General features: G+C 50.8%; 1 protein-coding gene across 1 annotated transcript in view; it reads right to left on the minus strand.

Moving 5' to 3' along the window:
* Positions 1 to 25,842, minus strand: part of NEGR1 (neuronal growth regulator 1) — a gene marked incomplete at its 3' end in the record, with an annotated part of 190,156 nt that overhangs the window by 53,288 nt on the left and 111,026 nt on the right. The window contains exons 3-4 of the mRNA XM_082286838.1: positions 25,254 to 25,379; positions 17,136 to 17,267 (exon numbers count right to left, since the gene is read on the minus strand). Coding sequence (XP_082142964.1) covers positions 17,136 to 17,267; positions 25,254 to 25,379 — 258 coding nt within the window. The remainder of the gene's footprint in view (positions 1 to 17,135; positions 17,268 to 25,253; positions 25,380 to 25,842) is intronic.

Below are 25,842 nucleotides of genomic sequence, written 5' to 3' on the forward strand. Positions count from 1 at the left end.
AGGCCTGAGTTACAAAGTTGTTTTATTTCTAAGAAGTACCACCTTGCTGCTTCCCCCTGGGCCTGCTCAGCTTTTGCTGCTGTTTTGGGGGTTTTGGGGATGCTTTTGTTTTGGTTGGCTGGCTGGTTTTTACACAAAAGCAGAACACCACTGACAACGTGTTTCAGGATGAAATGGAGTGTAACAACACTTGCTGCTGCTTCTCAGGCAGGAGCGCCCGGCCCCGCGCTCCGGGCGCAGCTGGGAAGGGGATGCCAGCTGCATCCCAGCTCCACATAACAACTCCAGGCTCTGCTGTCTGTTTGGAAACTGCTGGAAAACTTCTGAGGAGGAAATTTTCTCAGATCTCCCTCTGAGAAGGATTTCAGCCTCTGTTTGTTTGGAACGAGAATTGAAATCAATGTTCCCTGCTCCGGGAAATCCCTGGTTAATAAAGGCATGGAAACACAAACCAGAGATCGTTGGAGCTGCTGTCTCTTGGATTTATCACTGTCAGGTTATTTTATGCTTTTTAGTCTAAAGACAAACTGTGGGATGCAGTTGTGTTCCTGGAGCACTGATTAGGGAGCCAAAAATCCATCAGACCTGGAAGACTGAGCAGCTCCAGGTGAAATCCCACACCCAAAACCTGTTGCTCTTGCTGCCAAGGTCTCCTCTGGAACAGGAAGAGACAACAACTGGGAGGAGAAATTTGGTTAAAAAGAAGCTGAGGCTGAAGGGAGGTGTGGGACAAATGAGATTCCAGCTCCAGATCCCCTCAAACTCCCACAGCTGAAGCTTTCCCCTCAGCCAGTGATGTGGGAAGGGATTCCCACTGAGCAGCCGGCACAGTCCTGTGTCTGAGGGTGTGTGGAGCAGCTCATTATAAATAAGAATAAACAGCCAGCAAGGAAATAACACCTTGGCTCAGAGGTATGGAGCAGCAGGAGGGAGGTAAGCTGGGAGAGGCTGCAGGAGGAGGGAAGTGGGGACAGCCTCCCGCAGCTCCCAGGGCAGGATTATCCAGACAAATCAATGGCTGACAGAGACGCCGCAATAAAATCTAACAGGGATGTTAACAAGGAAACGTGGTGTAAAACGAATAATTTAAAATGTATTGTCATTTGTAGGCCTCCTAAATAAAGGTTATATAAAATGATAGAGGAAAAATGTGATTATCTGTGTCTGTCAGCAGCACTGGCTCCTGTGACTCAGATCCAGAGGTTTTCCTCCCTAGAGTGGCTCCTTGTTCAATCCCCTCCCGTGGTTCATCCCTGCAGAGCAGGGCACTTCAAATAAATGCCTAATTCCTGGCTTGGAAATGAATTACGGGAACTGACTTAATATCAGTTTCCCAATAGCTGTAAGTGCCTTGCTGGGAAAGGCTCTTTGGAGTGGGTGCTCCGAGACGCCGCCTCACTGGAGTTTTCCCAACGCCCTCCACGTCTGTCCCCCGTGAGATGGCTCGGGAGGGACAGCTGGGCCTGAGCCAAAATACGCGTTTATCATCCCCAAAAACACAGATTTATGGATCCCCCCCCAGAGGGGGCTGAGCAGAAGTGTGGGAGGGAGGAGAACTGGGCCCAGCATGGCCGGGAGGTGCTGCCAGGGGTCACCGAGGGTTCGGTGTCACCACATGGGACCCACGCAGGTCTCACCCAACACAGAGCTGTGCCCAAGGCCAGGCTGGACACTGGGGCTGGGAGCAGCCTGGGCTGTGGAAGGGGTCCCTGCCCATGGCAGGGGTGGGATGAGATGGGATTGAGGGTCCCTCCCAACCCAAACCAGTCCCTGCTCCTGACACTCTGCACATCTGAGCTCCCTAATGCCTTCACACAGAAACCCAAACTTTACACCTGAAGTTCTGTTCAAAACCAGCCCAAAGGCCTGTTGAACCTGGTCCCCATCCCAAATATTTTCACTTTGCTTTCAAGTGTCTAAAGGAAGAGTTAAACCCGTGGCATTCCCAGGCACAGACAACACACCAACTCCAGCCCGAGCAGGTTTCCTCTTTTAACATTTTAATGAGCTTCGGGACTTTTATGCACATTAGTTATGTTGCCCTAATTACTCATTATAATTCTAATGTGCATTTTATATTTAATTACAATGCTTATAAAGATTTGGTATGGACAGTAAATTATTATAACTAGCATGTGCATAATGATTACGAGCTGAATTTATTAACTTTTACACAAGCATTCAGGTCTGGAAACTTCCAATTTCACCTTTGTGAGCCCCCATATTGTCTGATTAAACCAACGTTTTTGTGGCATTAATTGTAAATGTCAAGAAAAAAAAAAATCTTTTATTTTCCCTGTTTTCATCAGCTTTTAATTTGGCATCTTAATGTCATCTTTTGTTAGTGAAATTGCTTTCCAGGGTGTTAAGATAAAAAATTCCAGGTAAGAGAACAGGTTTTCTGAGATGTGTTTTGTGCTCAGAAAAACCGATGTCAGCAATATTGAAATATATTCTTTTATGTATATGCACCCTCAGAGTGTTTTACCAATAGAGTACCAAATCAAACAGTGTTACTTGTACTTCATGTAATTATATAAACAGTGTTACTTGTACTTTATATACTTTATATACTTGTACTTTATATAATTAAGATGGGCTTTCGATACTCTGGATTATTTAATTTTTCTAATTTATTCAGAGCAGCAGCCCTACCTCTCCGCAGATTAATGGAGTGGTTTAATAATGACTCTTCACGTCAGAACCTTCTCTGCCGTGCAGAAACATTTGAGAGACACGACTGGAACAACCACTGGGCTCAGCAAGTAACAGGCTGATTTATTCCAGCTTTTCTTGATGACTTTTCAGAATCCGAGATTCATTGGGATCTTGACATGTACATTTCCATAAAATTTATACGCAAACGCAGGAGGTGTCGGTAAGAATTCAGTTCTAGATGGAACCCGCTGTCTCTTTTGAGCTTTTCACAGAATCCCACACTGGTTTGGGTTGGAAAGACCTTAAATCCCACCCCGTGCCACCCCTGCCATGGGCAGGGACACCTCCCACTGTCCCAGGCTGCTCCCAGCCCCAATGTCCAGCCTGGCCTTGGGCACTGCCAGGGATCCAGGGGCAGCCCCAGCTGCTCTGGGCACCCTGTGCCAGGGCCTGCCCACCCTCCCAGGGAACAATTCCTTCCTAATATCCCATCTCAATGTACCTTCCTTCAGGTTTCCCTTTCCTGCTCAGGATTTCCCTTCACCAACCCTGTATTTCCATGTGGATTAATTGAACAATTGTGCCAACCCCTCAGGAGAGAGGATCCTCAGGCATTCCCTGCATGGGATCTGGGATGTCACAGGGCACATCCGCTTCCTAAACGTGCTCCTCCCTCGGCTCCAGCTCATGGATTGCTTTGTATCCACCCAAATCCCTGGCTGCTGTGCCATTTATGGGTTTGGACAGAAAACCTCCCGGTGCCGAGTGCAAAGCTTAAAATCCACCAGTAATTGTTATGTGGGTGGAAAACATAAAAATCAGCATCACAAAATGGTAAGTAATAAGCCTTCAGACAGGAAACCTGAACAATCTGTTTTACAGGTATTTCAGGGATAAAAAAAAAAGAAGAGGGAAGAACTTAATGAAGCCTCCCAAAAAGCAGCAAAGCAAAGACCTTGAGGGAGCTGCAGAAGAAAAGGCAAGCTGGAAGAACTGCTTTGTTTCTCTGCCCATTGGGGTTTATCTCATGCTGCATCTCTTTAATCTTTCTATTTTCCAGCAAAGCGCTTTTCTCCCCATATTCCCTTTAAGGCAGCTCTGTAAGTGCAGTTTGATCCCCTATTAAAGGAGCTGCTCTAGCGTGGGAACACAAACCCCTTCCTTGAGCAGCATCCAAGGAGTGCAGCTCCAGCCACACGCTGGCACCTGATCCGTGTCCCTGCAGCAGGACTCGGGGTCCCTGTGGGCTCCACAGGGACAAACGCTGATTGGGAGCACTGGAAATGGCACATCAGACCCAGAGCGGGCTGCAAGCAGCCCTTGGCCCCAGGGGAGGGGATGCTCCCCACTCTCAGCTGTGCCAGGGGGGTTTAGGTTGGAGATCAGGAAAGGTTCTTCCCCCAGAGGGTGCTGGGCACTGCCCAGGCTCCCCAGGGAATGGGCACGGCCCCGAGGCTGCCAGAGCTCCAGGAGTGTTTGGACAGCGCTGCCAGGGATGCCCGGGGTGGGATTTGGGGGATCTGTGCAGGGCCAGGGATTGGACTGAGGATCCCTGTGGGTCCTTCCCAACCAGGGTCTTCCCTGATTCTGTGATTCAGCCCTGGCTGCCAGGACTCTCCCTCCCCTTGCACGTGTCCACATCCCGTTTGACAGAACAATTCCTGCCACCCCTGGGAATGCTCCAAGGAACAAACCCCTCTGCTCCGGGCACTTCCCACTGCCAGGAACTTCAGAACAAGAGGAACCTGAGGGGGACAAGTGGGACAGGAGCATCTCAGATGGTGGTGCCGATGGCACCATCCTCACCACGAGAGTGACTGAAACCACGCCGGGCAAACACAAACCCGATGGTGCACTGCACACCGGGCCTGCTGAGAGTTCCAGTGTGTCTGGGGGGGCTGAAGGGGAAAAACGAGTCTCAGCATCCCAGAGTGGCACTGAGGAGCAGGGAGGAGCGATGGGGATGCTGCCACACAGCTGGTGCCAGTCCAGAAGGGAGAGCTGGCCCGGAGCCTGGCTGTGACAGACACGAGCGCTTTGCCTTTGCTGCTTCTCCCCCTCCAAGGAAGATAAAAGCGATGGACTTCAACGAATTCCAGGAATTACTAAGTAGCAACTTTTGGCAGCAAAGTTGAGAAGGAAAGGAATTAAAGCAAGCTGGTAGTTTTCCAAGGAAAGAAAGCTTGGAACTAAAAAGGCAAATCTCTCAGAGCAGGTTGGGAACACAGGCAGAGCTCTGCTCCAGTCCCACAGGAGCAGGGAAGGCAGGCAGGAGACACCAAGGGCAAGGAGAAACCACACCAGGGACACCTCATCGGGATCAAGGAAGAGTGACCCTGCTGGGGTCACCCTGCACAGTGCCCAGCCCCCAAACAGCCATGGTGGGGCCTGTCTGTGCCCCCACCTGCAGCGTGACCCCCCCCAAACCCAGCACAGTCACCATCAAACACCTGAGACCTGGAGCCATCCTGCAGGTCTCTGATGAATTTATTGCCCTCACCTGATGACTTGAGACCACAATTAGCCAGGATCCCCCAGAGGTGCCCCACAGACTCACTACCTACAGCAAAGCACCTGCTTTAGGGCCACGCACTCCTGGGCTGAGCTGGAGCACCCAAAGTTCAGGGAGACAGAAGGAATTTGGCTTAGCAGAGCTGCAGAAGGTGATTTGCTGGGATACACTGCAGCACCGAATATGCACGATGGAAGGGAAGAGGAATCAGCCCTACCCCATCTCTCTGATGGGCCAGGCTTGCAGTAATCAGCCCAAACTGCAGCAAGGCAGATTTAGGGACGGTAAGGTACTGCTGGAAGATGTTGTTTGAGGAGATGTCAAATGCTCTTCCTCTTTTCTCATTTTAAAAGCTAAGGCTGACAGTGTGAATGCTGACACCTGGACAGCAGCACCAGCCTGAGCCCTCAGCTCCTTCCCAGGATTTTTGTGGTCTCTGAGATCCTGCGATAATTAAGCACCAGAACCAATTCCTTCACTCGTTTCTGGGGATAAACACGTTGTCTTTAAACTGAAATCCATTATTCAACACAATGGGGAAAAATCAGAAATCATACTCTTGTTAGCTCCCAACAGTAATGAAATCTCCAGATTCACACTTAAGTACAAAAATGAGGTAAGGACTGACACTGGAATTTAAAAAAAGAACTCAAAAGGCAGAAGCAGAACTTTTCTGCAGCAAACTGCTCATGTCCAGCTCGGATGTGATTTGACACGCTGCACATCCCCACCAAAGCAGCCAGGTGAGTCCCCCAAACGCTGCTTCCGAGGCCAGAACTCATTACTGCTGTATAATAAATGGAAGCATAAGTCAGAGTTAGCACTGAACAGATTGTTTGGGGTTGCAAAGACAGCAGCTGTCACAGCTTGACAGCTTTCTTGTTAGTGAATCAGCTTTCCTGACAGTCTTTTTGATTGAAAACCCCTGTTCCCTGACAGAGTGTTGGAGCTGATGTACATATGTAGCTCATGAAGAATGAGAAGGAGCCATGAAAGGTCTCGAAGCTCTTGCTCTGTATTAAAAAGAAGTGAAGTTTACATAAAGCGAGGGTTTGGCTCCCCTCCCCAGTGAGCCGTGGCAGATGTGAGCTGATAGGGAGCAATGACAAGAGCACACCCAGAGCCACGGCCTCAGGGGGTTCTGCTAAAAGCAATAAAGCCACGGAAATCCCGGCTGCTTTCACTCCCGAGAAGAGTCTGCGTAATAAAAAACAAAAACAACTGTAATTTAAAAATAAAACTCTAAAATTCCACCTCAGAGTGACTCTGACAGGGTTTTCCCAGGCCTCCCCTGAGCCCAAAGGGGAGAGCCACTGATGGACACCAGAAACATCCCGGGCTCCACAGCTTGTGCCAGGGATGGGTTCATGTTCTTGTGACAGCCCCTCATCTCCAAAGGATGTCACACATTCCTCAGGAAGGGACAAGAGATCCCAAGCCAGTGCCTGGGTGCAGAGCTGGCTTTACATGGGAGACCTGGAATACCGGGAGCTCCCCACTTCAGGAAATTGCTGCCTTGAGAAATAATTCCCGATTTGTTCTATTTCTTTTGGCCATCGGTCCCACCAGGTGCAGAAGCAGCACAACACCTGGATTTTGATACATCAGCTATTTCACAGAATTTGGTTTCAAATACACTGGAAATGGTGCATTTTGAAGGCAATTTTTCTAGGAGAACTGAATTCTCCCAGTCCAGCACCAACTGTCGAGATCTTTGTGCAACAGGAACCAAAACGATGTGGTCCATGCCTGGAGGCACCAAGTTCCATCACAGAGCCTTGTGTTTGCTCTGCAGCTCCAAGGTGCAGGAAAGGTCACTTCAGCCTCACAACAGTTTGGTTTTATTTGAGAAGAGCAGAAGGGATGAAGAGCAGCAGCTTTATGGATTATAATGCCTGAGGAGTGATGCTGGCAGTTTTTCCTGTCTTTTGCATCCACAGCACTGCTTTGTTTTAAACTATAAATGCAAAATGAGGACTTCTCGAGGCTCCTGTAGCTCCCATCTGCTGCCTCCACCACAGCCCTGCCACCACAGGAGGTATTTGAACCTCAGCCCTGTCACCAGGAGAAATCAGGTTGTAATAATATCATTACAGCACACTCCTAGTGCAGAACCATTTCAAGCTGCAATGACTGGGAAAAAAACCATGAAAAAACCCCAGGGGATGGAGAGTTGCACAAGGCTGACACACTGCTCAGGCCTGGCTTTTTGTGACCCCAGCTGGTGTCAGCAGCTGCACTCAAACCCCTCTGACCATCACCTCAAAGGCTCTGCAAGGGACAGGGAGGCCTCAGCCTCAGCCCCACAGCAACCAGGAACAATGCAATTACAGGAGAAAGATTGCTTTACAGTGTGTTGACTATCAGTAAGTATTTTAAGTAATTGTTTTTGCTGAAGAGTGATCTGGGCGAGGGAACACTCCTGGAAGCTCAAGAGCTCTCCATTAATTTTGGCTCTAGCCCGGAGTCTCACACAGCTCTGCTCCAAATTGCTGCTTCAAACGCAGCAGCTCTTTAGAGATGACTCATCTTCTATTAAAGCTTCAATTTTCCCGAACTGTATTTCGCTGGTGTTTAAAGTGGGATCACCTGGAGGCTGGAGAGCTGGCGGTGGGAAAAGGCCCCCGCCCCAAGCAGGACTGGCTCCCCAGGACAGCCTCTCCTCAGCCACTCCCTGGCTCCGCAGCCGCCAGCTTGGGGCTTTAACATCCACCCACAGGTGGGAGATTTTAGCACCTCTGAAGATGAGGGGAGCTACTGACCCTCCAGAGAGCCAAATCCATGGAGAGGAGCACATTCCTGCTGCCCCTGAGGCTAGAAGATGCAAGAAAGTCTTCAGAAGACGTGGATGCACAGAGGTGTCCAGAATTGTATTGGAACCTTCCTTTGACTTCAAAATGACAGCAAGAGTAGAACAGTAGATTAAAACTATTAAAAACCCTTTCATGAATTTTTCTGCCCACAGATTCATGGGCTGCTTCCACACTTTCACCAACAATGGCCTGAGAGCTTCACACGGTGCTGTTGTAAAAACCAGCAACAATGTATTGATTACAGTATTTCCCACCAATTTTAGGGCCGTGTGTCATGGCTGCTCCATTATTTCACAGAATCAAGTTGGAAAAGCCCTCCAGGATCACCGAGCCCAAGCTGTGCCCGATCCCCTCCTTGTCCCCAGCCCAGAGCCCTGAGTGCCACCTCCAGCCCTTCCTTGGACACTTCCAGGGATGGGCACTCCAAACCTCCCTGGGCAGCCCCTGCCAAGCCCTGAGCACCCTTTCCATGCAGAAATATTCCCTAATATTCAACCTAAACCTCCCCTGCCTAACCTGGCTTTGCAATGTGGTTCACGGCTCAGAGCTGGAGACGCTCTAACACAGCGAGGAGAGAACCTGAGGGGGTTCCTGTGGGCGCAGCTCCTCATCTGCCTTTGCAGCAGCAGCGCTGGTGTTACACTGCAGTACCAGCTCCTTGCCCACGGAAGCAGCCAGGCTGAACCCTGGTTCTGCAGCCCCCGTGCCCTGGGCAGCCTGGGACCCTGCTGGAGGGCAGCCCTCGCTGCCCCTGGCAGACCTGCACCGCCCCCTGGCACCGCTCCCTCCCAATCAACACCTCCTGGCAGAGCGAAGCAGAGAATTTCTTTGGGAAGATGAAAAACATCCTCCTTATCTGCTGGAGAGAGATCTTGAGCGCTAATGCCGCAGCTCCTTCAGCAGCAGCGCTCGTTTGGCGTAGCCAAAGCCCTGATTATGTGCTGTGTTAGCACAAATGCCACCATCTCCGAGCAGGAACATCATCATCAGTTCTGTCACGCTCCCACAGGAGAGGTGTTTGTCAGGGATCTGCAGGAACCACACAGAGTTTGCAGAACCTCTGCACAAATCATCACCCCCCCCCAAAAGAAATCGATATTAATTTAGGAGCCAAATTGCACTCGAGTCACAAATGTGAACTATATTGTTTTAATCTGACTTCTGAAATGTTAATAAAAACACAGGGAGGACATAAAATGACAACCATTACTTCACAAGAGGATTATTTCTCCACCAGAGAAGGGAAAGATTTTCCTCAAAGCAGCATCATTCTTTCCCCACCCAACCAATTGAGGTGGCTTTAATTGCCACACCAGTTTTGATTGAATTGGTGTAAGCTGTTTGTCAGTAAGTGTTGCTATGAGAGAGGACATCACATAACTCAGACAAGTTCTCAGTGATGAGACCAGCTTGCAAATTAGCTAAATAAGAATTGAGTCCTACTGGTGACCAAAAGTAACAAGATAAAACCCAAAAAGCAAAAAAACCCCAACTGATGACATTGTGCCCGATCAAAATCTCCAGTTGATAGGACAGCAGAAGGCCTTTCTCTTATGTAAAAAAACCCCAACACGAACCTTTTATTTGCACTGGTTTCACCTGAAATATTTTGCTGGCAGCCCTTGCCTGATGGCTCCACCCAAACCCAGCTGTGCTGTCCCTGATTTGAACCATGATCCAAATTTCCACAAGGGCTGTGCTGTCCCCTCACCTCCTTCAGCCCAGTGGGCAGCTTTGTGTCCTCACACACTGAACCCACAGATACAGAAACCAAGTCCTGTTTTTTCCCTCCTCTCAGCTGCGTGTGCTGTGCTGCAGGAAATCTGTCCCCTCCATCACTGCTCTGACAGCCTCCCCCAGACTCTTTAATTGAAGCAGTATCTCAAATTTGAGAGTTCTCACGGCCGGGCTGGAGCAGCTGTACCACAGAGAAGCCCATCTGCAGAATCAGGTTAATATCGAACAGCAGCAGGAGGAACGAGCCAGGAGCTGGGCTGGCTGGGAGGATGAAAGCACCTCCACAAGCTCCTGGCCTGACCACATTGCAAACGTCCAGTGCATCCTTGCAGAAGCCCATGCCCAGTCCCCAGCAGTGTGTCAGGGAGCAGGACTGTTGTCCCCACTCAGAACATCAGCACAACTCCAGCTGTGGTCCCTTGCAAACGTTTCTGGATGCAAAGAAGCGAAGGGAGGACACTCCATTCCCCACGTCTGCAGCTGCTGGACCTCGGGGAATGAATCCCAAACCAAAAGGGGATCCTCACAGCTGCCTTCCCACAGAAAATCTGAACTTTCATGGCACACAGGGCAGGCTGGAGCCATGCCCTGGGCACAGCTGGCACAGGCCAGGGGCACAGCTGGAGCCTGGGGACCCTGCCCCAGCATCACCAACATCACCCACACATCGCAGACCGAGGGCATCACACAGAGCAGGGCACGTCCTGCAAACCCCACAGGGCACTGAACCCCACTGGGCCATGAAAAGAACCAAACACGAGCCAGGAGTCAGATTTCCAGGAGTCCCCAGTGCCACTTAGAGACCAAAATCGCCTTTTGGAATGCCAGCCTGAGAACTGAGGAAAATGTGTTTTTCCAAAGCAGTGAAACCCCCTGATAGTGAAACTCAGCTCCTAAAGCCAATGCTGACCTTAACCCCAAATCCTAAACTCAGTCAGGGATACAAAGATGGAGCTGCAAATTGGGAGCTATTAAAAACTGAAAGAATCAGAGTTATTGACTACTGCTTCAAGAGAAGCCCTCTCCTCCCCTCTCCTTCATTAGAGGAAAGTGGAAATTAAAATTAAATTGCTCTGAGCAATTTTATACTTGGTGCCAAAGCAAGAGGAGGACTGAGACCTCCAGAAAATATGTGGGCTTTGTCTTCATATTTAAGAATTTAACGGAGGCAATTTTCCTTCTTGAAGCCAAACTCAAAACCGTGCCAAGGAAATGCTGATCCTAGGTCAGGGATGGTTCACACAGGACACTTCCTGGGAAAACAGAGCCACAGCGACATGTCCAGGTATTGGCAGCCCCACCAAGCCCTGAAGTCCTGCAGTGTTTTTCCCCAGGAGATTTAAGGTTACAGATATAATTAGGCCAGTGTGGCTTGTACAGGATATCTGATTTCAAAGTAAAATCGGAGTATTATCCATGATATTATGCAAAGCACCATAGCAACAGCGAGGAGCCTTCGAAGAAATGCTAATGAGGGGAGAAATGCTAATGAGGGGAGCTGTTCTGCACAACCGGCCTGGCCAAGCGAAAACGAACACCCCACTTAAAATTCCTCACAAGGAACTCACACATTCCTGCACCAAAAAAACCCCACTGCCTGAAATTCCTTATCAAAGCATCCCAGCGGGAAGGGCACAGGATCCCACACAGCCTTTGGAACACACTCCCCAGAGCCCACAGGAATGGCACTGGGCTGGCTGAAAACCCAGGGAAGGACTGGGATGTCCTTCCAGGGTCCCTCTGCTCCCGACTTGAGCAGGGCCATAACCCAGGGAATGTGGAACCCGCTCTGAGCACACCGACCCAGGGCCCAGAGGCACAGGAAAACTTGATAAAGTTGGGAATAAAGCCCCCAAGCCTCAAATTTAGATGGTTTGCTGAAGAACACAAAACACATGCGTGAAAAGGAAAGGATTAAATGACAGAATATGCTGAGCTGGAAGGGATCCATGAGGATCATGGAATCCAGCCCTCAGCCCTGCACAGGACACCCCCACAAGTCACTGTGCCCCCTGTGCCCAAGAGCATTGTCCAAACTCTTGAACTCTGCCAGGCTTGGGACAGAATCATTCCAAACACAAGATTTCACCAAGTCAGTGACCCCAATCTTTTGTTTTGTATTTCAGGTTAAGACAAGGAAAAAATAATGCAGTGAGTACTTGGATAAACCAAACTGATACAAACCAAATCAGCCCAATGAGCTTCAAAAACTCATTAAAGGGCTGAATTATGCAAATGCAGGGCTGCAGTGTAAGCCCTGAGCACCAGCCACAGCCTGGGTGAAGCTTTTTCAGGCAAGGAGAGCACAGGAGGAGCCAGGGAATGACACACAGCCCATTTCTCCCCAATGCCCATGGAAATGCTGTTCAAGCAATCAGAGGTGTGGAAGATAATGAGGAGATGAGCAGGTTGGTTGGGAAAGGACTGTGGCAGGTCAGCAGTTCCTGCCTGGAGCAGGGGATGGCAGCAGCTGTGTTTGACCACGGCTCCCAGGCACAAACCAGCTGAGCTGGGCTAAAATCTGCCTTCAGGCGAGCACACGGTGCCTGCAAGACTCTGCTCCTGGTCTGCTCCCATCTGCTCACTTGGACACCAGTCCTGGGCCTGCTGCTGGGGGAGGGTTCATTAACACCGTAACTGGAGATGAGAACCCTGAAATCATCCAGGGAAATGGAAAAAGTGGCCTGAAAACTGGACAAAACCACCCAGGAATGAGTTCAACCACCCAGAAATGAGTTCAACACTCGAGTCACCCTCTGGATGGATCCAGCAAGCGGCTGAGATGGACACTCTGCAGAGGGTGACCGCAGTTGCTGGGGGAACCTCGCACCCCTTGAGTGTCCCACTGTCACAGGGAAGTGCCCCAGAGCCAGGCATATGGAATTACAGAATCCCTGAGGCTGGAAAAGCCCTCCAGGATCGTGAAGTCCAAGCTGTGCCAGATCCCCGCCTTGTCCCCAGCCCAGAGCCCTGAGTGCCACCTCCAGCCCTTCCTTGGACACCTCCAGGGATGGGCACTCCAAACCTCCCTGGGCAGTCCCTGCCAATGCTTAAAAACCCTTTCTGTGAAGAAATTCCTCTTGTTGTCCACCCTGACCCTCTGCAGAGAACAGATCCACTCCCACTCCCTTCCCTCAAGGCTTTCAAGGCCTGATGGAGCAGAGCACGCAGAGATGGTGCTGCAGGCAGATGTGGCTCAGTGTCTGCACTATTTTGAGTTTTCTTTGTATTCACTGCCCACAGAACCCGGCAGGTGAGCTCTGTGCTCTGTGGCACAGGGAGGCAGAACCGCTGCAGGTGGAGCCTGGGCTGCATGAGACATCATTTCCTGCAAAGTAACCCATGCCAAAAACCTGCCTGGGAGTTCTGGCCCTGGAATGAGGGCCTGTCCTCCCTCCTGTGCTGCCAGGAGCACCCCGACATCCAGGCCAGCAGAGCCCGCAGGGCAGAGCACAGTGGCACTGCCCGGTGCCAGCTGGGACCCTCAGCACAGGAGCTCTCACTGTCACCTCCCCAGTGAGAACCCCCAACCCAGCCTGCAGTGTGCAGCCTGAAATTAAATTATTAAATTATTTTAACTCCAGCTGAATGTCCTTTCCCTCCCCAAAGCCACCGGATCTTGATTCAGTCAAATCTGAGAGCTCCAGCTCTACCAGAGCTGTCCAAGGTACAATTACAGGAAAACTGACCCGTAGCATGTATTACCCTAAAAAAAGGGAATTCCACAATAGCACTCCACTTTAAATCCACATTTTCTATTTGCTTAGACAGCTGACAGTTTGGAATAAATGCAAATAAATGCCAGTTTCCTGATGCACACATCCCATTCCTCATCCTTGTTCTGTGGCCTCAGCTCTACTGGAAATTCTAGGATTTAGCAGCTGCCTTTAAGATTTTTTAAGCATGACAGTAATAGTGCAGGAGAGAAGGAGTGCAGTGACAGTAGCACATGGAGAGTTTCAGACCAGCTTTCAGATGACACATTAAATCCACACACTGGTTCGTTCAAAGCAGGGTTCAATATTATAATCTATAAATCAGTATTTGCTTTACAAAATGTAATGGAAAATGCTAATAGGATTTACTTGTGAAATGAAATTGGATTACGTCTTATCTATTTTAACTTGATTTGGTGGAGTATTCTTTCAGCACCAACCAGCAGCTTCAATGGGTTTTTCCCTTTTCTTACCCCCCATCCTTCTGGAATTCAGGCAGATTCTCAGGCCACCATTTTTCAAAGGGAAATTAGGGGGGACAGACATAAATTAGGTAGAAGATATAGATTATGGCATATCCAGCAGTAGAATGAAACCCCCTGTAAGTCATTAGAGCCATAACGTGTGCCGGGAGCTCCGTGTTTACGGAGGGCTGGAAGATGCCCAGCCAAGAAACTTGAATTTCACAAAGTAATTTAAACCTGGTAATCCTCTTGTCTCTGCCTGGATGGCTGAGCAGCCGCTCCGTGCCACGAATATCCACGTCCCAAATTCTGCCTGTACCCTCTGGAACCGCTCAGGGCTCGTGGATGCCTTCTATTACCTGGGAGCAACAGAGCCCTGATTTTTTGCAGCTCCCAGGGCTGCAGCAGAGAACGCCCCTTTAATAACGTGGGGCACTGTTAGGGGCTGTCAGAGCAGCGTTATCCCCTGCCCCAGGCTGCTCCAGGCCCCGGCCAGCCCGGCCTTGGTTTGGAACACAAGCCACACACGTTACTGCCAGGAGAATTTCCCACATAAACGCTCCACGTGGGAAAGGCAATGGACGTGTTTCGGAGTGCCAAGGTCCCTGTGAGACCGAAGGAGGACAGGAGGGTCACAGCCTGAGTGACGCTCACTGAGGAGCTCGGTCACAACTCAGTGGCATTAAAGGCACAGTGGAGGGACCTGGGAAAGGAGCAGAACTTCCCCTCACCAGGAGAGGAATCATGGAATGACACCAGGAGTGGGTGAGAGCAGCAGAAGAGGAAAAGAAATCACAGAATTGTTTAGCTTGGAAAAGCCCTTCAAGAGCAGGGAGTCCAACCTTCCCCCAGCACTGCCAAAGCCACTGCTGACCCATGTCCACAGGCACCAAATAAAAGGATGAAATTTCCGGGGAGAAAGCCTTGCTCTTATCAGTTTGCTATGGAAACTAATAGGTATCTTTAAAGAAGAAACAGGACTGAAGAACATTTGACAAAGGAAACTGCCCAGCCAGGGGACCTGAGGGCTTCTTCCCTTTTTTATTTCTTTCATTGAGAGCTTTCCAGATTTTAACTTGAAAATAAACTTGCTATAAATTCCTTCCAAATAGTGACTGTAGGCAGATGTTGACAGAGCTCCTGCTCCGTGCTCAGCTGTTGGGGACACATCCCCAGCCCCGCGGGGCTGTGTGGGCAATGAGCTGACTGTGACAAACCAGCCATGCGCACACTGTTACAGCTGCAGCCACAGCTCAGCTTACACTGCTTCCATGAGATTCCCACCCCTCCTTCTGGAGTTGGGAGAAGTATTTTAAAAAAAATTAAAATACTCTGCATATTCGTAGTGCAGACTTAGAAGTTTGCCTGAATCTGACATGGTACCAGTACATCCATGGTATGGCTGAGGACACTCCCAGCTTGGCCCAGGTGGCTGCGCTGGGACAAGGAGCAGCTTTATGAGTTTAGTTTTGACACTTTATTTGTCAGGGTGAGGCTGCAGCCAGCATCCCCAAGCCCGCTGGCTGAGCAGCCCAGGACATGTTTGAGCTGCTCACAAAGTGCCTCACACCAAGTGCCACAGTCAGGCCTGAGCACCCCTCGCTTGAGGCAGAGAGGAACGGGACCTCCAGAGCCTGCACGTCCTTCACCACAGACAATTCCCCTTTGCTCCCCTTCCTGAGCCTGCACATCCCTCAGCACAGCTCTGATCCAGGCTGGGACTTGGGCCTGTCTAGGCTGACTTGGAAGGCAAGAGAGAGTCCTTAAGTTTACCACATCCACTGGGGTTTTTAAATGAGAAAAAGATCACAAACACCTCTGAGCAGGCTGAGCCTTCTCCCTTTCTCTGTCTCTCTCCCTTATTAAAACCCCTGACATGAAATAACACAGGCAGTGTTTGTTTGGCTAAAACCAGGCTGAGCTCCTTGTTGTGCTTATGTGACACCACAGACCATCTGGAAGCACAGCTCCTGTGGAGGTGTCACCCCAAACCACCCAGGGCAGGCCTGGGCAAGGTCTGCACAAGGTTTTTTGAAGGAAGAACCTACTGCACAAAAAGAGAGTGCCCTCGTTCCCCCCGGCACCAGCCAGTGTGGGTTTCCCTCCCACACGTTTTCCAAGCACTGCAGGTTTTCAGGAATCCAGAAAAGCTGAGGGAGGTGGAGACACATCAGGGAGGGCAAAGCAGCAGTGAGAGCAGCCCCAGAGCCTGCGGGAGCCTCCTGAGCTGCTCCACAGGCCAGGTCCGTCCTTGTGGCCGAGGGTCACTGCCCATCACGCTGAGGCTGGGCCCTGCAGCAGCATCACCCGGCACAGGGCACTGCCCTGGCACCCAGAGCACGATCCAGCTGCTCCAGAAGTGCCACTGCACTGTCCCCACGTGCCCAAGGAACCCTGGTGCCACGTAAATGGGAACAGTCTGGGCAGCAGTGAACACCCCTGAACACCTGGGTAACAGTAGTGGCCCCACAGTGACGGGGGATGAGGGGCTTTGCTGCCCACAGCAACTGGGACAAGGTCTCTGGGGGACAAAAAATGCTGACATCTCGTATTTGTGACCAATAAAGCTGCCACAGCAACTCCGAAGCCAGAAACCAATTACAAACTGGGTAATTGAAGTTAACCGAAGAAAATTGTTAGAATGAACAAGAGAAATTATTCACATTGTCTTGCCTGTTTTTTCTCACATGTTGGAGGGAAAAAGAATATTTTACATCACTCTGAGTGCTAAAGCAGATTCAGACCCAAGCTGAGAACACCTCCTCGGTGTGAAAATCCCACCTGGTCAGACCAGACAGGCTGCAGGGACAGGTACCAGGTGGCTCCTGGTGTCCCCCACCACGCAGCAGGGTCCCCCCTGCCTCCAGTGGGGACTGCATGAACGCCCTGCTGCCTCCTCTGAGAACAGTTCACACTTCCATGGAGATCAGCCCCTGTCTAATGACCCAGAGTTTCTCATCTCCTTACATCACCTACAGCACCACCGTGACAAGATAAACCAGGAAGGGCTCAGCCCAACATCCACAGCAGCCTCCAGAACCCGCTCAGATAATCACCCTTCAGAAAGGACAGCTTGCACCTTGCTGTGCCCTCCTTGGTGACACCCAGGTGACACCACACAGCACAGCTCCCTCTGCCACTGGGACAAACCCAGCAGCTCCAGTTTGCTGCTCCAGACTTTCCTTCTCTGCCGCTTCTCCACCACACTGAGGGAGTAACAAACAATGGGACTTACAGTTTACTGTGACTTTTACTTTTTTCACGTCCGGGACTGAGACATCGTTTTCTGCACTGCACTCGTATTCCCCAGCCTGGTCTCTTGTAATTCCATAGATGTCCAGGTACTGCCCGCTCTCAAAGGGCTTGGCTGAAATGAAATAATCACAGAAAGAAATTACTGCAGGCTGAGCACAGAACACCTGAAATTCAACATCTGCACAGCAGCCTGAGAGTTTAACACGCACCCAAGGGAAGCTGGAGCCACTGCAGCCTCCACCCATGAACCCCAACTCCAAGGTGAGCTGAAATCCCCTCAAACTCCTGGGGGTGACCAAAGGTTCTCTCTCAACCCATCTCCAAAGTGAAGCTCAACAACTTCCAGATAGATGAGAGTAATTTGCACTTGATGGGTGTCACAGAGCAGAGCAGTTGTAGCTGCCCCTGGATCCCTGGCAGTGTCCAAGGCCAGGCTGGACAGGGCTTGGAGCAGCCTGGGACAGTGGGAGGTGTCCCTACCCATGGGAACAAGAGGAGCTTTAAATCCCTTCCAACCCAAACCAGCCTGGGACTCCACCATTCCCGCCTCCAAAGCTGCAGCACCCCTGAGTGCTGATGGTTTGCAGCCAGGCAGAGCCCTGCCCCTGCAGGACGGAGCAAAGCCAGAGGCCAGGGCCAGCTGCAGGGACCAAAGCCACTCATTAATTAAACATGAACAGCTCTCCTTGGCCACAGGACCCAAAGGAATGGGATCTCGCCGTTTGCTGTGTCACACAGGAGCGAGGACAGCCCGTGAGTGATTCCCAGAGCAGGCACAGACCTGGTGGGAGAGGACAGAGAACCAAACAGCAATGCTGGTGTCCGTGCCTGCTCCGTGCCCTGTCGCCCACCAGGAATTGCTCACGGCCAGGAGCACTGACCCAGCTCAACAGCTCATTTATCCCCCCCTGACACGGGGCACAGCCAGCACAGGCACTCCCACAGCTCTCGAAATCCCAGCACCTCGCAGCCTTTCCCTGCCTCGGTTCCCACCTGGCAGAGAGTGTTGGATATCCCTCACATGGAAACTGCTCCCTGCTCCCGAGTTATCCTCCCACTCCTTCCCAGCTGTGTGCCCCAGGGAATGGCCACTTAATGAGTTTGTGTTCCTCACAAGGTGCTCGCCGCACCACAAACCCCAAAAAGTTACATGTAATTATTATTTTAGCACAGCAGCTCACAGCAGCCATGACCACAGATGCTGGAAATTATAGGCCTGAGGATTTAAAAGACTTGCTGGAAGTGTTTTCCCAGCCTGAAAGCCTTTAATTGGCTGCTAATAACTGTGGCTTTCGAGCTCTGGAAAAGCCCAGGGTGGGCAGTGGGGACAAGGCAGAACTGTTATGTCCTGGCCATCAAGGGGTGAATTGATTTGTGTGTCCGCACATGGATTCACGTTTCAAAGTGTGCAAGGGTCCCACAGCAGCTCTCCCAGCACATCTCTGGGCACGGCAGCACTCACTAACACACACCAGGAAGGGCCTGGTGAGCACTGCTGGTGTGGAGGGGAAAGATAGGGCTGAAACAGGAGAATTATTGGGAATTGAAGGGAATATTCATCAAATGCAGCGAGACACTCTGTAGGACACGAGGAAAAGTTCCCCCTGCACAGGAGGCAGAACTGCTGCCCTGGGCAGGGCCCAGCCCTGAGCAGAGCCCAGAGAGGCTGTGGGGACTCCTCCCTGGGGATATTCCAGACCTGTCTGGACTCAATCCTGTGCCCTGGGCTCTGGGATGACCCCGCTGGAGCAGGGAGGTGGCACCAGAGGAGCCACTGTGGGCCCTTCCAGCCTCACCCAGTCTGGGATTCTGGGCTCTGCCACCCGCTGTCCCCTCCCTGGGTCTGTGCTCACCAGCAGGGCCAGCCTGGGCTTGGCTGCCTCTGGAAAAGGGGAACTGTTGGGTTGGGTTTGAACATTAAAGCTCTGAAATATCCCGAGAGTCACACACTGCTCATTCAAAAGTGCAACGTTTCTCACGTAAAAATGAACTGATATCTGCAGGAATAAGCTCAGCCTGTATTAAAACTCTCATTTTGATTGCATTTTATGAGTTATTAATGAGTTCATCTACTTTTATTGAAAAGTAAGAAATACTTTCCATTTATCATAGAATTGTCAAAAAGTAAAAAGTCCTGTTCATTTCTGTGCAACAGTTTTGGACAGTTTTAGTTTGTATCTCACTAAGATTTTGATCTCACTCTTGTTCCTCAGCTCCTTCACAAAGCCCCAGTTATGTGACCATCTTAGTTAGAGTATTCTTCTCCTGAGAAGTGTATTTTAACGAGAATATTTTTTATAAAGCATTTTAAGAAGGCCTGAGGATTCCTAGGAATATCTTTAATTGTTCCTGAAGGGATGCTCAAACTTCTAAAACGGTCCTGGTAAAAGCAGCATTTTCCTGAGGAGTGTCCCCCAGAAACCCCCAGCTGCAGGGTGATGTCCCCTCACCCCAGGGCGGTGCCTCGTGGCACTGAACATCCCTTAGCTGGGTCCTAATACCAAATCTCCCAAGGCTGGAACTTACAAGTCCTGTTAAAAAGAAAAGGCCAGAATTCCCATAACCCAAACCCAGAAGACATGGCCTTTTTCATGGAGAGCTGTGGTTTGGGAAGTCAGTTTGGAGGTGATTTTATTGCTGATCCAAAGGCAAAGGGAGGAATCCTGCCCAGCCGTTTCCATTGGGTGCTGCTGTTTGCTCTGCTGTCTTTAAACTGGTAATTAATGCCCTCATTTACTTCACACCACCTCCCCTGGAGCTCTTGGGAAGCTGCCAGCCCCGTGTTTGATACCAGGGACCATTGATTTACTGACAAGCTATGCCTTTATCAGCTGAAAAATCCCTCCAGGATAACGAGCCGGGCCATTAAATTCCTATCAAATATTAATAAAAATCCTCAGCTCCCTGAGTGCTTGCAGGAAGGACTGACCCACCCAAGCCATCAGCAGCACTCCATGAACATCACCGTTCTCAGGAAAGGGCTGATGGAAGAGCCTGAGGCCACCTGAGCCATCCCACGCCCCAGGGAATGCAGGTTTGGGGTGTTTTCCAGGAAACCACTGCTCTCCATGGCACAGGGTGCAGCTCAGGCACTGCCCAGCTGCTGAGCCCAGCCCAAGCCCTGGTGCTGTGCCCTGGGTGTTAGCAGGGTGCTGTGCCAGGCCACCAGGCTGGGACATCTCCTGGCTCCTGGTGGCTGGGAGAAGCAGGAATCCCTGTTCAAGGGGGAAATCCAGAGCTATGGGCTTGTGCAAAGTCCCCATCACGGAGCTGCAAACCTTGAGCTGAGCTCTGCCTCGGGTGGCCGAGAATGGGGAGGTCACAGCAAGGCAGCAGGAGGAGGAGTGTTCCCTAAAAACCCACCCAGGAGCAGGACACCAAAGCTTTGTAAAGCCCCAGGGAATCTGGGCTCTAAATTGGCATTTGTCAGTGGAATGTGCTGGCATTGAGGAATTCCTGTGGAAACCAGTGACAGGACAGCGACTGGGAATGGCTTCCCAGTGCCAGAGGGCAGGGATGGATGGGAGATTGGGAACTGGGAATTGTTCCCTGGGAGGGTGGGCAGGCCCTGGCACAGGGTGCCCAGAGCAGCTGGGGCTGCCCCTGGATCCCTGGCAGTGCCCAAGGCCAGGCTGGACATTGGGGCTTGGAGCAGCCTGGGACAGTGGGAGGTGTCCCTGCCATGGCAGGGGTGGCACTGGATGGGCTTTGAGGTCCCTTCCAACCCAAACCATTCCAGGATTCCATGATCCAGGAGAAAATAATCCCTGGGTTTGAGCTCTCTGGGCCAAGGCAGCTTGAGGAGGGAGGTCACTGCCGGGCTGTGGAAGCCCCTGCTAATTGCACCTGGAATTGCAGGGTCAGGAAAGGGCAGCGTGACAGTGAGATCCTTCACACAACGCGATTAATTCTGGAGCAGCCTCTCTGTGTGAAGGGGAAGCGGGAGCAGAGCAGCTCCTCACTGATCAGTGGGGGGAACTGGGGGGGGAAAAACAACCTCCCAGCAATATCTGCTCCATGGTTGGGCTTTAGCAAGAAAAAAGAAACAAGCCAGAAACTTGTTTCTAAAACTTCCAGCTTTAAAACCATCTTTAAGCAGGAGATGGAGCATTTTAAGAGTTCGCCCTTTGTACACACACAAAGCCCGGGGAATCTGATGATAATTCATGTCAGTTCAGGATCTGCAGCCTGAAAATCCAGGTTTGAAGCACTTGCACTTCAGCGAAGCCCTTCTCATTTCTGCCACGCGTGGCTCCATCGCAGAGGCGGCAGCTCTCGGGCAGGAGGAGCCGAATCTCTGCCTCAGATCGAGCTGCGTTTGTTTCTTGGCATTTGGGGAGAATTTTATAAATCCCTCTTTGTTTCTCCCTCAGAGAACAGGAATGTTCTGCACTGGTGGGATTGGGAAGGGTCCTGCCTGCCCAGGCACTGCCTTTTGTCCACAATGGAATGGAATCAGCTCTGAGGCTCCTTCCTGTGCTCCGGAGCTCTCGGGACATGGATTGCACCAATCCATCGTGGGGCTGAGGCTGAGCTGCTGATCCAGGAGTGCAATTCATGTCCAGAGCTTTAGGGCTGCCCAGGAGCACAGGGATGGGCGCTGGAGTCCCTGCAGTCCCATCCCAGCCCTGCACACATGCCTGTGGCAAAGGGAATGTGCTGGAGAGGGACAGGAGTCACCACGTGGATGTGTTGAGTCTAAACCCAGCCTAATTTCTGGCTCAGTGTAACACCAACACTGTGTTTCTCTGTGGTGGGGAAAAATCAGTTCTTTTGCACATGCTAGACAGTGTTTACAGGGCTTTTTTGGTGTTTTTTTGTTGGGTTATACTGGAAGTGTTTCAGTGTCACCCTTCTCTGGAATCAGGATGGAATGAACGCCGAGTGTCCTGGTTCCAGGGACCTGCCTTCCACTCCATTCCACATGGGAAAATCTGCCTTTATTCGCAGTTTCTGGAGCCCTGCTCCTCCAAATGCAGGTGTATCCCTACATCCAGGTCATCCTCCTGTTTTGGGAAAATAGCTGACCAGGAATGATGGAGATAAAACTGTGAGAAAAAGGCAAAAGAGCAGGGAAGAACTGGAAAATATCAAACTGGAAGTAACCAGGAATCCCAGAATCCTGGCATGGTTTGGGTTGGGAGGGACCTTAAAGCCCACTCAGTGCCACCCCTGCCATGGCAGGGACACCTCCCACTGTCCCAGGCTGCTCCAAGCCCCAATGTCCAGCCTGGCCTTGGGCACTGCCAGGGATCCAGGGGCAGCCACAGCTGCTCTGGGCACCCTGTGCCAGGGTCTCCCAGGAAAGAATTCCATCCCGATCTCTGATCCAAACTGACCCTCCTTCACCTCAAATCCACTGCCCCGTGTGCTGTCGCTGCATCCCCTGAGCATCCCATCCCATCCCATCCCATCCCATCCCACCCCATCCCTTCCACAGCTGTGGGAGCTCCCCTTGGGAAACTTCTGTCAAAACCCAAGCGGAAAAGAATTTTGATGCATGGCACCTGAATTTTGGCAAGGAGGAACATTTTATCAGAAGGTTTCTGAGTGTCTGTTGCTGCTGCTGCCAGCAGAGCTGTGCCCAGGCGTTGGTGGGACACAGCAGAGCTAACGCTGCAGTGGGGTCCCCGGCAGAAGTTCATCCTTGAACATTCTGCCTTCATTCCCAAAGTATCGATGCTGCTCTTTGCTCGGAAATGTCAGAACAAAATAAGTAATACCTGCAATTTATTCGGGTGACATTTCCACAATACAGATTTGGAGATTACAACCCGCAGCCCGGCCTGTTACGCTGAGTGGGGAGATTTGCTGGATTTACATAATGGGGCTGTGTAATGAATATTTATATAAGGAAAGCATTTACATAATGACTGCAAGTTAAACATGCACAATAAAGATTCCAGGCCAATAATTTACGGACTAAGTTTAAAAATCACCTTGAAATGCATTTTATTTTTATTCCTACGAAAGGTTCAATTTATCTCTTGTTCAGAAAAATTGAATCCGACCTCATGCGAGTCAAGGCTGTGTTGATGTAAATCATGATCATATCCTGGAATTAGTCTACATTGAGTCATTTGTATTCAGAGATTTCAGTTCCTTATCTTTTAGCAGCAGCTTTGACAAACAATTTGCGAATATTCTAAATATGCTTCGTTAATATAATTTAGTGCTGGATTGGAGATGCGCTGCCTGCCTGGGAGCCTCATTAGTGCCGCTGGGAATTACAGCGAGAACGGGCAGAAATTGGAAAGTGCAGATGAAGCTGATGCATAGAGGGAGGCGAGGCGCTGCAGACGGAATATCAACCGCTGCAGAAATCCGGCCTTTTCAGCTCGCTTGCATTTTGTGTTTTAATAGGCCCAGGCTGTGTTTGCTCTGTGAAGGGCTGTGGTGCCATTTGTACCTGTCTGCACCCAAGCACGAACTGCTGCCGTGGCACAGCCACGGGAACATCCTGCTGGATTTGGGCACAGAACATTCCCTGCCAATTACGGGCTTGCTCCCATCGCATTGGACATCATTTCTGAGCAAGGAGTTGTTCAGAGCCTGTGTTCTCCCTCTCCAGACCCAGCTGTGGCTGTGAATCAGCAGGGGACACCCAGGGCACGTCCCAAGGCACAGAATCCCAGGATCCCTGAGGTTGGAAGTGTCCAAGGCCAGGCTGGACGGGGCTTGGAGCCAGGAACACAACCGGAGGGTCACCGAAAGCCCTTCTGAGTCCCTGCAGTAATTTCCACAGAGGCATTCAGGGTGGAAAGACCCTCTGAGCACCCTCTGAGCCCCTGGAGTCCAACCACTCCCCAGCACTGCCAAGGCTACCCCTGACCACATCCCCAGGTGCCACCTCTTCATTTTGCCTGAACTCCAGATGAGGATGCTCTGCCTCCCCCTCAGCCCCTGCTCCAGCCTGACTGCAGTGATTCTCCTGATCTCCTTTTCCCTCTCCAGGAACACCACCCCAGCTCCTTTCTGCAGCCACTCAAATGCTTTAAGCCATTACTCCAAAGTATCACTGTGGTTTCTAATAAAATTTTATTTGACATTTAGTTAAAATCCATTTTCTGCTACAACTGAATTTTTCCTCCAGTCCCTTGATGGACATTTCAAGCCGAATTCATTGTCATTGTTTTAAAGGTCAAAAGTGAGGGGTTTTTTCCCAGATCTTGCTTTGTAAAGCCAACTGTTCCTCAGGATTATGAGAGGCTGTGACAGCCCACGGAACCCTTCTTGCCTGTAATTACAGAGATTTAATCCAGGTCGGGGGAGCAAAGAAATCCCTCACTGCAAACCCGTTCTGACTGCAGAGTCCCAGCAACAGCACCAGTGCAGTGCCTGGGACAGGACAGGGAGCAGCTCCTCTCAGGGGCACAAACCCACCCCCATTTCCAGAGCAGGGATCTCCCCACAGCCCCTGCTTTGCCCACAGGCAGCAGCTTCAGTGGCCCTGCACCAAGCCAGCAGTGGAGAGAAGCCGCTAATGTCAGCCAAAACTTCTCCTTTCAGTGTGTTGGGAGGAATCAAAGGGATAAATGGAAATATCAAACAGCAGTGATACTCTGAGTTGCCATTTTGTTTACAATTTTTCATACATATAATTTAATTCATTCATAAAGCCATTCTAATAAACTGTATCATGGAATAATGGGTCAGTGGTGTGGAATGCTGGAATATCCTGAGGGAGGGACCCACCAGGATCACGAGTCCAGCTCCCAACCCAGACGCCCCAACAATCCCACCCTGTACCAGCGGAAGAAACGACAGTAAATTAAACCTATTGTGTGACCTGTTCCTGTGTTTGACTCTCATGTTTCCCATTTCTAGAGAGCCCTGTGTGTTCCTCCTTTTGTCCTTGCTTGGGTTTTAACTGGAATTGTTTGATCCATGACTGTTACAACACATGTACAGATATAAATTCACATTTAAGGTGCTCTTTAAACTGGTAATTAATGCCCTCATTTCCACATCCCACTCCTTACTCCTGTGTGATGGCACCATCCCAGTTTTCCCCGCCCTCAGCCCGTTTGTTTCCCAGAGGTCTGGATGGACACACCCTTTGGTGACCCCCGAGCCGCCCCAATCCCCAGGGACTCACCGGAGGGGGAGATGTGTCTCCAGGAGATGGAGGGCTCTGGTTTCCCCATGGCCAGGCACACCAGGGTGACATTGCTCCCCTCGTTCACAGTGATGTCACTGGAGATCCGGAATATCTTCGGAGAGACTGCAACGAGACAGGGAGAGAGGTGTCAGGGGAAGCTGCTGACCTACCTGGGTCACCATCAGGGATAAAACACAGGCAGGGGTTGAAGGAAAACCGCAGAACCTCCTTTAGGTGAGCCCAGCCCTTTCCATCACACTGCAGGAACTCAGCCCTGGAGTCCAAACACTACAACCAAAGAGCAGCAATTTCCTCTGTTTGTGCAAAGCAGGAGCTGCCGGAGAGCTCCCGGGAAGATGGATGCTCCTGCTTAAGGGAAGGCTGAGCTTGCTCCTGACACTTTGCAAAGAAGACAAAATTAAGTTTTCCTGGTACTTTCAGAAATAATGATGCTGTTGCAGCCACTCGGTGTGCACCTGGAGAGTACAAGCTGCTCGCTAAAGCACATTTATTCTGTTCTTTCCTCTTGCTTTGGGCCTTGTCCATTCTCCTAACCCAAGTGCCTGTCCAGCTGGAGCTTTTCTGT

The sequence above is a fragment of the Coloeus monedula genome (assembly GCF_965178545.1).
Source record: "Coloeus monedula genome assembly, chromosome: 9".
Taxonomy (NCBI): Eukaryota; Metazoa; Chordata; class Aves; order Passeriformes; family Corvidae; genus Coloeus; species Coloeus monedula.